The 13,862-nt window shown below is 34.1% G+C and overlaps 2 protein-coding genes across 2 annotated transcripts in view; one reads left to right on the top strand and one right to left on the bottom strand.

The window, feature by feature from the left end:
• Positions 1-8,791, bottom strand: part of LOC123703409 (epidermal growth factor receptor kinase substrate 8-like) — a 54,551-nt gene extending 45,760 nt beyond the window's left edge. The window contains exon 1 of the mRNA XM_045651367.1: positions 8,663-8,791. The gene's annotated coding sequence lies outside the window, so the exon portion shown is untranslated. The remainder of the gene's footprint in view (positions 1-8,662) is intronic.
• A 19-nt stretch (positions 8,792-8,810) lies between these two features.
• Positions 8,811-9,813, top strand: LOC123703408 (Na(+)/H(+) exchange regulatory cofactor NHE-RF1). The gene has a single exon (XM_045651365.1). The coding sequence runs from the start codon at positions 8,876-8,878 to the stop codon at positions 9,416-9,418; it is 543 nt and encodes a 180-aa protein (XP_045507321.1). The 5' UTR covers positions 8,811-8,875; the 3' UTR covers positions 9,419-9,813.
• Positions 9,814-13,862: the final 4,049 nt, after the last annotated feature.

The following is a 13,862-nucleotide window of genomic DNA, read 5'->3' as shown; positions in this document are numbered from 1 at the left end:
TTTACAAACATAAGAGCACGCGAAATAATACCTTCTACTCCAAAACATAAAGTTTAATATCAATTGATACGCAAAAACACGTGCGGATATTAATTTAGAAAATAATCCTTATAAAGAAGTGATTAGGGTTCGTTTTAAATTGTACTATTCGTGTAGTTATGATGTTTGACTGATTTCCCCATGATCACACATTCTTTAGTGATGACATAGTGGAGGTTCCAAGGGATTTGGAACTTACAAGTTATGCTTTTAATCATCGTTGAACTGAATAAGTTAATACAAGCATAAATATATTTGACTGCCAGTTGGCTTGGTTGGTAGTAGCCCTGCTTTCCGAGCCAGAGGTTGTGGGTTTGATTCCCACCCGGAGCAAATATTTGTCTGATGAACATAGATGTTTGCTCTGTTTTTGGGTGTTAATTATCAATATAAGTAGTTATTTCAAATTATATATGTATTTCTATCAGCCATCTGGTTTCCATAACACAAGCAAAAGCTTAGTATGGGATCAGATCGTGCCGTGTGTGAAAATTGTCCTGAAATATTTATTATTTATTATTAACATAATATTATGAATGGCTTTTGTATTTCTATGACTCGTCTGAGAAGCTTCAAAGTACGCGAGAGAAGCGCAAAAACAGTGGCCCACTATTTTTGAATGGCATTGATTTTAATTCATTCCACAGTGTATAAAATTCTCATTAATACACATGTTCAAAAGAAGATAAGTTTTTATAGAATTTTATCTATTTTTACGCCAAAAGTGTGAACGTGATTTAATAATAATAAGTATAATAAGCAAAGAAATAGGTAGCACAGATCTTGATTGAACTATATAAACATGATAAATTACTTTTTATTTATTTTAGATTATTTATAAGTATATATATGAATTTATATTTTTTGGTTTTTATAAAAACCAAAAAATATAAATTCAAGAAAAGGTCGTGTTCCATCGTTACAATATTGTATTCACTGAAAAGTGCTTCATATTGGTTGAGATGGTTGTTAAATCATCTCAATAGATGGCGCGCGGTGTGTCCCTTAAGACACATAAAACTGAAAGGATAGAATAAATTCGATTACTCGGGCGGGTCACGAGTGGCTGAGTTGGTTAGGCATCCGCCCCGGAATGGCGCGAAGGATGCGTGTTCGAGTCCCGCCTCGTGATCGAATTTTTTCTATTCTTTATAAATTTATAAATTTATAAGTATATATATTTCACATCTACTTTAGGTAGGTATATACAGAAAGTTGGTTTGAAGCTTTCTGTAACTTACGAAGCTTAAAATAGTCTTGATCGTGTCTATGTTCAGTTTTAATAATTCACACACTTAACCAAAGAGGAACAATGTCTATAAAAGTAAAATAAAAATAAAAAAAACACTAAAGAGAAATTGACTTTTCTTCCGCCCAAAAATATGTATCAACTAGCTTATCGCCCGCGGCTTCGCCCGCTTTCCCTAAAACGATTTGAGATTTAAACTATCCTATCTCTCAAGTTGGATCGAACTGTACATGGTGTGCGAATTTTATTATAATGGGTAACGTGGTTTAGGAGTTCATTGAGGACAAACATTGTGACACGAGATTTATATATATTAAGATATAAAAAACATATGATGGAAAACCCTGTCCATTAAAATGTCGGTGATTTTGTCACAACATAAAGCAATAATAATTACATATTGAAATGTTTTGAAACTGATAACGTTATTTCAAGGTATCGATCGGAATGCGATTATGCAACTGTATAATAAACAATGTCTTAGCGATATACAGCCTTGTTAGCAACCTTCCATCATAATATGTCGAATTAACACCGCTTCTTCGAACGCGGTATATGATTGGTGTAAATTATTTTGAAAATTTTACTTACATACTAACTGCCTGAATTCGCGCTCGTTCAGGATAACGAAATACATAATATACAGCATATTATATAGCATATTATACATTATCTATACTAATATTATAAAGCTGAAGAGTTTGTTTGTTTGTTTGATTGTTTGTTTGTTTGTTTGAACGCGCTAATCTCGGGAACTACTGGTCCGATTTGAAAAATTCTTTCGGTGTTAGATAGGTCATTTATCGAGGAAGGCTATAGGCTATATACCATCACGCTACGACCAACAGGAGAGGAGCCACGGGGGTGAAACCGCGCGGAGCGGCTAGTACATTATATAGCGTATGATTATCTCTGTATAACTTCCTGACGATAATCGAGGTAGTAGTTTTTGAGTATAATTGCAAGAAACAAAAACTTTAATATTTTCTCTTATAAGTTATAACCCATTGACCATCGAGCGGCCCGATGAGACCACGACACAATAGATTTTCTATTGTGTCTGTGATTCCGGGGGCTGAGTCAATAATAAATTTAGATTCAGATTAAAAATAACTGTGCATGTGTATTTGTAACGACAAAATAACAGACTTAGATACGAAACAGGTAAGTCAGTTTAGGTGATGAGTGGAGAATCGGAGAATAAGATCAAACTATCTTAGTATCTATTAAAATATCCTAGAAATATAACACAAAGGTATCCATTGTACCTACTATTAGGTCATCAAGAAACGTATTATGTGATAAGAGTCTCCTTATCAGAGATAATGCAACAACTTACACGCCGAGTGTCAAAGTAGAAAGTCATATTTTAGTTTATTACGAATAATATTTATCGTTTACTAATAAAATCATTATTTATTACTGAGTTAATTAATTAATTAGATAATTGACGATTTCTTAAAGTAAGTACATATTTAAAAATGAATTAGAGTTAATATTTCGGCATAAAAGTTTGAATACAGCTTTTGTAATGAACTTTAAGTCATTACATTTCCTTTCAATATAACATTTTTTCATATTTTTTACATATACCTAGGTTCTTAGGTCATAGAAAAAGCCCTGAAAGTCAATTTAACTTTCTTATCTGTGTAACAATAAAAGTATATTGATATCAATTTATATTTATTATTCAATGAATCACCGAACAAAGAGGTAAACCACACACCAGTTGGTTGTGCACTATGAAGCCAACGTAGTTGTTATTATAACAATGCTACTTACTAGTCACTTGTCCCGGCTTCAGCTGGATTGGCTTGAGATAGGAATTAAGTAATTAAAATAGATTAAGTATATTTGTAAGTGAGAAAAAACAATTTCAAATGATAATAGAATAATTTAAAAGCGGTTAAGTTAAATCGTACAGCAAAAAGATCCTCTTTTCTCCCTTTCTTCTAAACTTTATATTAGTTTGTGTGAAGTCCATTTAGTCCGTTAGTCCATCATCCTTAAACGACATGTACCTTTTTTTCGTAAGTACTTTTCAGATTCTAGCATTTTACAGCATAGTTTAAATACCTAATATTATACAGTATTTGTTGTAATATTGTTTTCCTCATTTGCCGCTTTTATTACACACTACTTTACTATAATAAGTACCTACTGGGTTTAAACAATAAATATCTCTTCAAATCACCACGATGTAATCAGCATTAATGATAAACATGCCAACCTTATTTCTTATGAATCATCACATTTGCTATGTGCAAACGTTATATGAAATAGCTTGATAGTACGCACTAGAATAGAGTCATTATAGACAACCAGTTTAGTGTCGCTGTATTACATTGAAGACCATACGTTTAAGGGACCATGAATTTACTATGAAAGTCATAGAATATCATCGACCATGATGATATGAGATAAAGAACACTGTTGATTAGAATAAACTTAATATGGTCATAGGTATGATGCTACTCTTTATACAATTACTAGGTTTCCGCCCGCGCAGTCAAAGAAATACCCGCATAGTTCCCGTTCCCGTGGGATTTACAGGATTGCGTCATTTTCCCGGGAAAAAAGTAGCCTATGTCCTTTCTCGGGTATCAAAATATCTCCCCACCAAATCTTTCATGAAAATTGGCTCAGTAGTTAAGGCGAGATTGAGTAACAGACAGACAATGAATAAAATTATAATCACTGTTTTGTATTTTTTTCCTTAGGTACCTAGTTTTAAAGTGACAAAAATATATTATGAACAAATATCATATTTTAGTACATAATATGAATGCCATTGTCTAGACTTCACGCATCCTAACAGGCACAAAGAGATGATAACACGTAATCACAAGAATGTTATCATTTCAAAGATATAATGTTCAACAATTGATTTCATATTAATATATGTAATCAAATTGATAAGAATTGAATATATTACACATGATATTATATTTTATAAGTCTGAAAATAATGAAATATATTTATGTGACATATTTTATTGATTTTCCCAATATTTGGAGGTATTTAAGAGTACTTAGGGGCGGTTTTTCAATCCTTGGTTAAAATTTATTCATCGAATAACGTGATAAACTACTAAAAATTGGGTCTATTGTCCGACTTTTGTCATTTTACAGGTGATATTTTCATATTATTGTGTAAAACTTTATTGAACGGTTTATTTTTTTTTTTATTGTATCTAATAAACTTTTATGACCTCATTTTGTTCACTGTCTGTTTATAATAATTAATAACAAAACATAATTACAAAACAATTAATAACAAAACAAAATTTATGAATAAATGATGTAATTTAGCACCTTCTTTTCTGCTCCGTATTTAACTTATTCGCTTTCTACATTCTTATTACTCTAAAAGTAACTGTAAAAATTAGCATTTAGAAATAGCAGGCTAATATTTTTAATGGTGGCTATAAAAGATACGTATGTGTTATAAAAAGTATTGTTTGAATGGATTATCTGAACACGTAAATGAAAAACAACTCAAATTTGCACTAAGAATAGAAATTACTGAAAGTGGGATATAGCTAACTCAAACTCAAACATTTATTTATTCAATTAGACTTCTTCAAGAAGCACTTTTGAAACGTCATTACATATTATTTTTAACATTTACCACCGATTCGGAAAGCAGTATCTATGGAGAAGAACCGGCAAGAAACTCCATAGTTGCTCTTTTTAATCGTGTCAGTAGGTATTACAATTTAATAAAAATAAATGTAACTGTATATTATCATATAAAAATGCTTGTTAGTTTTATTAATTCACTAGCTGCGCTCCGCGGTTTCACACGCGTGGCTCCGCTTCTGTTGGTCTTAGCGTGATGATATATAAGTACCTAGCCTTCCTCGATAAATGGGCTATCCAACACTGAGAGAATTTTTCAAATCGGACCAGTAGTTCTTGAAATTAGCGCGTTCAAACAAACAAACTCTTCAGCTTTATAATATTAGTATTTAGTATAGATTGTACCTATAATGGTTCTGAATCGAATCTTATCATACTTGAGTTAAGCCTCGTGCCCCCATGTGGAAAATCAGGGACTTCGAACTGATTAACTGATTTATTTCATTTATTTTTGTAATTCATGTTTCAACTACGCATAGAATCTAAAACCATAGGGGTTACCATGATGTCTTATAGCAGTATTATTTCCAGTATGTAGTAGACGAACTGTATAGCGCTGTCATTTTTCCACACTGCCAATAATAACGCTTTATGACGTCATAGTAAGGCTGTAATTTGCGTGTACTTTAATCTGACCACAGTATAGGGCCAACTTCAGAACTATAAACTAACCACAGTATAGAGCTAACCTCAGTACTATAAACAACGATTCAATCGATATTGTAGACCATTATATTATAGGTACGGTTAGCTAGTATGCAAAAATGTAGTGAAAGCAAAATATTATGAATTTAATTGGACTATTATAAAAGTAATCAATCAATCACAATTATGATGTAATTGTAACGAATCGTTCGTGTTATTACGAAATGGTTTTTATTTAATTATCAAATGATATATGTGTATGTTATGTTACTCTTGATAATAGCTAGGCTAGGCTAGCTCAAAGAGAATTTCAGTAGCTACATTTTTCAGTACTATTAAGTTCTTTTTAAGCCATGATCTTCGTATAACAGGAGACCTTTATCAGAGGGACTGAATGATTTCATCAGACCGAAGAATAAAACTTATTAACATTACTAAACAAAACATTAATCGTTTTCGTCTCTACAGCTACGGTAAGAGTAAAATAAGAAGATAAGTTATTGGCAATTTAAACCACCTGTGTACAAAGCAAAGAAAATTGCGCAATCAACAACTGTCGATGGCTTCAAAACCACTTATGGGTTGTATGTAATATGGCTGCCACACCCAAGATGCGTACAGACGAAATTTTATTGTAATGTGATTATAGGCTACGTTAAAAAAACGTCTTTTTAACGTGTGTTCATATGATTGTATAATTATGTTTCTAAGAGTTATATAGGTGCTGTGCTTCGCACACTTGATGCAAATATCATCTCTTTTCAAATCTCTATCATATAGGTATTAATAATATTTCTATCCATTTTTATTTATATACTAGCTTCCGCCCACGACTTTGTACGTGCATCCCCGTTTTTCCGAATTTCGGGAAATCCTTTCTTAGTGGATGCCTACGTCCTAACCTGCATGCCAAATTTCAGCCCGATACGTCCAGTGGTTTGGGCTGTGCGTTGATAGATCACTATATCAGTCACCTTTGAGTTTTATATGTAGAAGATAAATGCTTGGAGTTACTGTTTTATGCTTTGAATTATATCATCGAATTATGTTTTCAAAGTATTCTGTTTCTTAGAGGTGCCTGTTTCCTCATGTTGTTCTTTCATCAATTTATAGTTACTATAGCTTGTAGCAGATGATTTACTATTCATCATTTACAGATCTTCGACTATCAGGTCATCTACAATTTGATCGAAGTCAACACCCTCAGCCACCAAGATATCAGCTGCCAATCTTGAAATTATATTCCTACTATTATACTGATATGGTCCCATACTTTGTCAAAGACATGTTTGCATGACGTTACTTACATTTTATTATATTTCGAATCATTTACTTTTAGATTGGAGTCAGTATAACCACCAAGTTATCATCTGCATTACTCGAAATTGTATCAATAGCGTAACCTTAGCGTAACATTGAAATTTGAAACAGTCCCATAGGGCCCGTAGGCAATGAAATGTTTAAATGACCTTCCTAAGCTTTCATTATAATCAATAAACACGTTGTTAGAATAAAATGGTTTTAAAATTAATTGCAGGAACCGAACCGGTCAACCTCCATCTAATATGGCCATAGCTTCCTGCATTGCATTTCCAATTATATTAATATGTGTATCACGTACTTATTGCAGGAACCCGCCAGTGTCTATGGTCTTCGGCCATATTGGAATTATGGACCGTTACCCGGATTATAGATTATACATGTTCATAACCTAGAACGGGGTAGATAACCCAGGTTTGCTAAAAGTTGTCTAAAAGTACTGAAAAGTTATCTATTGGTCTCTGAACACGTGGACTGATGATGTGAATTTATCTTAATTTTGCTCACTGAAATGCAACACTAAAAATAAAGCTTATTATGTGAATATGATCTGATGATGTGAAAGAATATGGTAAGTATTGTAGATGGATCACCACAATCTAACGGCACCTACCTATATAATTGTGTAGTTCCTTTACATTTCTATCTGTTAGTAAGTTTTAACGCTAGTTCTTGAATTTTAGATTATTATTATTCAAGCTTGGATAGTAATTATTTGGTGGATGGTCTGAGTCGATCGTCTACTTCACTATATAGAAAATTTATTTCAGAAATAAACGAGTGAAAAATATTTTCTTTTGTAAACAAACAAACGATTGAAATTACTTATGATTATTGATGCCGATTTAAACATTATCTCTTTTTATTTGGACTTAATTAAAAGCAATGAGTGGAACAACCAATTACTTTTAGTTTGCGTTACCATTAACCTACAAATTGTATTAACATAGGTATATTTATTCTATTTTTGAAAGGCTTTGTTAAATCCATTGAAAGTCTTTTTTGTCTGAGTTCACTGAATAAAGGTTAAGAAATGTAGAAACACAATTTCTACTTCTTAGATTTAATTAATGTGTGAATGAAATCTTTTTTGCGATTTATCAGACGGCTCTGTATCGCATTATTACTCTGTGGAATTGATTACATTCCAGTGTTTCCCAAAGTATAGGTATTCATATAAATTTGGCTGATGATGAATAAGAAATATTAATAATCCATAATTTGTAGCCTTATACACGAGAATGCCTTTTCAAATTTACCTGAGGCAAGCCAAAGGTTTCGACGTGTACCTGTGATAAAGGGACTGAGTTTTTTTCCTTATCTTAATCGTTTGCTTCATCGCAGGTCTTTTATTTAGCACCTTTATAATACACCTTATGCATGCCTCACGAATTCTTGTCACTGAAGAGTTGTAAACATTAATTAAAATACAGCTGAGTTGCGTATACCTTCGGAGCAACGACCGGCGACACTCGTGCGCCATCTACCGGCGGCCTTTTCTCACACTATTTTATATCTTTACACTTTACACATGTTGATCAACAATTTTCGATAAATATAATACATTCAGTTACACTATGAAGTGGTCTAACAAAGGGTTGAAGTATAACATAGACGTAAGCAGATGAATGTAACAGTATGCTCAAAATAGGGAGTGGCGTCACGGGAAAGCGGTCACTGAGATGCTCGGTCGTATGCGCGCGCGCTGACGTGTCGTGGCATCTTTCACCCCATTAACAAATCGTCTCCTTAGGTCCTAATAACTTACCGTTTGTAGTCAAGTCTCGAAACACACACACAATACACGTAACGAATACTTCGCGCCTGAACGGCGACCCGGTAAGCACTGGAAGTGTCGGTCGCGTTCACGTCCTCCCCTCCCCGCGGCAGAGCCTCCGGCCTCCGCAGGTGATACGTGTTGCGGCGGGTGGCAGTGGCTCATCGCGTCCGAGAGCGATAGCGCGTTTATCAAGTTCCAGCTATGTCTGCGAACGGCACCGCGGCCGCGGAACCGCGGCTGTGCCACGTGCGAAAAGTCCCCGATTTCGACGGCTATGGCTTCAACCTGCACGCCGAAAAGGGCAAGCCAGGCCAGTACATCGGCAAGGTGGACGAAGGATCGCCCGCGGAGAAGGCGGGGCTGCGCCGCGGCGACCGCATCCTTGAAGTGAACGGTCACAGTATAGCGGGCGAGACGCACAAACAAGTGGTAGCGCGCATCAAGGAGCGCGGCGACGACGCCGAGCTGCTGGTGGTTGCCCCGGCGCCCGGCGAGCCCATGCCGGACCTGGACGCGCCCGAGCGGCCTGCCAACAACACTGCGGCCTCCTCCAACGACTCCACGCCGACCACCGGCTCGACAGGCTCCGACCGGACCGACGGAGCGTCCCCTGAGCCGCCCCGCCTCAACCTACAGATGACAGCCGCGGAGATGCGTGCTTTCTTAGCAGCTAAAAAGAAAGTAGACCCCAAAAAGGTGCCAATGGATCTCAAATCCAAGTTCGATATCGTTAAGAAGTTGTGAGGTGCCGTGTCGTGTGTGCGTGATGCGAGCTCGCGTGTCGATGAAACGCCCTATTGTACATAACGGAGGCGCTGTTGCCTATGCGCAGGTGCAATGCGGTGTTGCCAGCCCGCGCCGTGACATCAGTACTCTACCGTGTCATGTTTGATTTGTGATCGTATACCTGTACAATTTTTTGTATCATAATATTACCGAAAGAATGTAACATATCGTGCCTATAAAATTGCCATTGAAGTTGTACATAGGTACTTAAGGAATTTAATGGAATATTTTTTATTTATGTGCGTAACAGATTTAAATTTTATTAATTGATTATTATCTAATTGTTTTAGTTAGAATAATGTTTAATTAAGTGCAATTATTGTTGAGTGATTTAATAAACAAGTTGAAAAATAGTTTTTGTATTTTTGCACTTGACAGCTCTGCGTCTTTTTGCGTAACCTTAAAATATATTCCGATGGAGGAATGTCGAATGCATGCATTCCAAGAACACATAATACAACCTACTCTATAGTTTTATTGTTTCAGAAATGACCAATGTTATCTCAGTCAGGCATAAAAGCGATAAAACGCAAAACGAATAACAGGATGTGTAGTGATTTCTGTACAGATAATCGATATTCGATAAAAAATTAAGTATTTTTAGTCGGAATTTCAATTAATTCCAATATATTGTAAATTGTTAGTTATACAACCTATTTCTAGATTGTTCGAAACTTGTTTTTTAGTGAAGATTTTGTTATGGAGTATAAAAACTAAGGTTACGTTGAAACAAGGTTATTTGCTTCGGATCTAAAAGGTATTAATTTGTTGTGTTCATGGAATCACGAGGTAGGTATACTTGAACATTATTAATTCATTAGGTACTCATCAATTACTAATAGTTCTTGATACTATTATAGCTTGTAACTATACACAATAAGTATTTAATCCTAGCATTTAATCATCATTTTATATATAAAAAAGACGTAACAATGAATCGATGTAAAATTTAAAAAGTAGTAAAACAATGTTTAATTTAAGCATTCATACTTCAGGACTGCTTTATGCCGTTATGACGTTTTGACTTATTTTTTATCCACACTTCTAGATGGGTCAAAGATTATCTTCAGTCCTGCAGTACTTTATTTTAAGAATGTGATGAACTAATATATCATTATTTAATTCATAATTAATATAAGCATTTATATTTTAAATATATCTACCTATTTTGTAAAACAATATTACCAGACCATAAAACATGAAAGGAAAATGACGTATAGGGTGCAATAAAAATCTTAATATATATAAATCTCGTGTCACAATGTTTGTCCTCAATGGACTCCCAAACCACTTAACCGATTATAATAAAATTCGCACACCATGTGCAGTTTGATCCAACTTGAGAGATAGGATAGTTTAAATCTCAAATCGTTTAAAGCGGGCGAAGCCGCGGGCGGTAAGCTAGTCTTATATAGTTTATCAATGACTCATGATGTATGTCGTGACTTCTGGTTACATTTTAGATAAGAAGGTAAGGCTCTGTAGATGTAACCTTAAATGGGAGAGGTAAGTAGGTATATGGAATAATTTTATAAGAAATCTTATTCTATCTTTAATTCTATAAGTTAGAAGGCTAGTTTCACTAGCTGCCAATGTCACTGAAAGCCTTTGAAAGCTTATTTCATAATTTTTGATATTATGTATGTTCAATGTTCATACATAAATTTTCATTGAGCTAATCAAAACTTATCCAGCTAGTTGTAAAACTTTTAAACGGACATCCGTCTTACATCTCCGAAAATCCTTTTTCCATTTTCCATCGTACATTTTTTCTTTCCATTTGTTATATTTGAATAATATGCTCTTATTACAGTTATCTAAATCTATACTAATATTATAAAGCTGAAGAGTTTGTTTGTTTGTTTGTTTGAACGCGCTAATCTCGGGAACTACTGGTCCGATTTGAAAAATTCTTTCGCTGTTATATAGCCCATTTATCGAGGAAGGTCATAGGCTATGTGTCATCACGCTACGACCAACAGGGGTGGAGCCACGGGGGTGAAACCGCGCGCAGCAGCTAGTTTAATATAAAATGCATCGAGATTTCATTTAACTCGGTCATAGGTACGTGGTATAAGTACATGCGAAAGTGTATGTTTGTCACGCTTTCACGGCTGAACTAGCGAACCGAGCGTTTTGAAATTTGGTAGTTGATAATTCTGGAAGGTATAAACAATTTTGCAAGAAGAATAATTAACTAAATATTAGAAATTTAGAAGATAGGTATCTCGTAAAGTGGGTGAATGGAAGAGTTTGTAAGATTTTTCATTTGGAAATTTAACTAACAACCCCGAAACAGTTTTATTTTAAAAGTAGCTTAATAATATTATTTTGAAAATAATAATATGTATATTATATTTAATAAATAATAAAATTTACTGCAAACTTAGATTGAAATATTTACGGATATTAGGTATGACATTTGTCGTGAAAATTTTTGTTCGTGATTATAACTAAACGATAAAAATAAAAACGAACTAGCTGTGCCCCGCGGTATGAATTTTTCACAATCAAAAAACACCGAAAGAATTTTTCAAATCGGACCAGTAGTTCCTGAGATTAGCGTTCAAACAAACAAACTATTCAGCTTTATAATATTGTAGTATAGTACCTAGATAAAGTGGAACGACATACAAACACAGTATTTTTCATATTATTACCTTATCTAACTAAACCACGCAGATATTTAGAGCATTTAGATAATCCCAACTTTATCTGTTCGCCCGATATGAACATTGCTGTGATAGATATTGGATTTGTTAATTAATAATCTAGTCCTAGCTCAATTCTAACATCTATAAATTCTAGATTCGATAGTAGATGGTTCTGGATGTTTCTTTTATATTTTGTCCTAACATATCACGATTTTATTTATCATCAATTCGAAAATTTTGGTGAAAAGAAAATTGAGATTAAGTATTATTGATTTTTCATTTAAATTACTTTACACTTTTGGCTAAAATTTTATAAGTAGAAAGATGTGGGTCTAAAGTAACACATGAGGTATAATTTTTCCCAACACAACGGGAGGAAAGACGTCCTTGCATGAATTTGCGTAGGCCGTAGTATCCTCCTTAAACTGTATATTCTACGAATAATAATTGTTCTTAGATTTGCAATAGTACAGTCAAATGTAGTCTGAAAATCTTTTATAGTTTCCATACTTAAATGAACAGAACATTATCTACTTACTCTAAGCTTGTTTAAGACTAATAAAATTAACAACCAACACTCGAAGCTCATTAAATTCCGTCCTCGTCAGCAAAGCTTAACAATTCAGCTAATTACTTACATTGTTTGCTGATTATAAAGTCTTCCTACGCAAGCGTGGGAAGCTGTGAGTCAGTGGCCTTGTCATGTCTGTGCATCACTCGTGTTTATCTGTGTTTACAGATAGATATTAAATATCGCACAAAGGTTCGAGCGCATACATAATGTGACTACTGACTAGAGCTAGGTTCTCAAAAAGAACTAAGTATAACACGCTATTATTAGTTTCACCAGTATTTATGTATGCAACCGACTTGGTGTTGATTTTTAACCGACTTCAAAAAAAATGAGGAGGTTATCAATTCGGTCGGTTTTTTTTTATGTATGTACACCGATTACTCCGAGGTTTCTGAACCGATTTACGTGATTCTTTTTTTGTTCGATGCGGGATGGTGTCGAATTGGTCCCATAAAAATTTTATTCGGATAGGCCCAGTAGTTTTTATTTTATGAGCATTTTTGTCTGTATTTGTAAATGTTGCAAGTGCAAGTTTGAAGTCGGTTGTTTTTAACGCAGTAAACCATCACTTGTTATCCAAACTTTGTACACTTAACTTGAATCGGTGGCAATACAATATCTAACTTTTGTTATTAAAGCGTTTTTTTTAACTAACTTAATTTCAATGATTGCAACTATTAACATAACATAGCGTAGGTAGCATGATTTCTATGCTTTTTTCGATAAATGGGGAGGGGCTCCCAGGACCAGGAGTCTGGTGTATCTGCAGTGATATCAAATTTGATAAAATTTGATCTTATTTTAATCTTAAAAATCTTAAAATTAGAATCTCTAATAATAATGAAAGACCACAAAGAATTGAAAATAAATGCATTTGATGCGGAAAAGTACCTACAAACTTACTTGAATTAAAAGATTTTTAAATAGTTTGGAAAATCCAAAAGTGCACGCCTCATAATCTCATCCTTTACAATAAAATTGATTATTTATAAAGAGTACGTGACTATAAATATAAAAATGAAATAAAATAAAACATTTGGAAAAGTAAAGAAAGCGGTACCGTAATAATTGAGCTATTTTTCTTGTGGCCCCACCTAGATGTGAAACTGCGCAGGTTTAAGGGACTGACTACCAACTTATTTTTTTAAACCTTGGCTTATAGTATAAAGAATCG

Source organism: Colias croceus, chromosome 26 (assembly GCF_905220415.1).
Source record: "Colias croceus chromosome 26, ilColCroc2.1".
Taxonomy (NCBI): Eukaryota; Metazoa; Arthropoda; class Insecta; order Lepidoptera; family Pieridae; genus Colias; species Colias croceus.
Note: the sequence above shows the minus strand (reverse complement) of the source record. Positions and strands in the feature narration are given on the sequence as shown.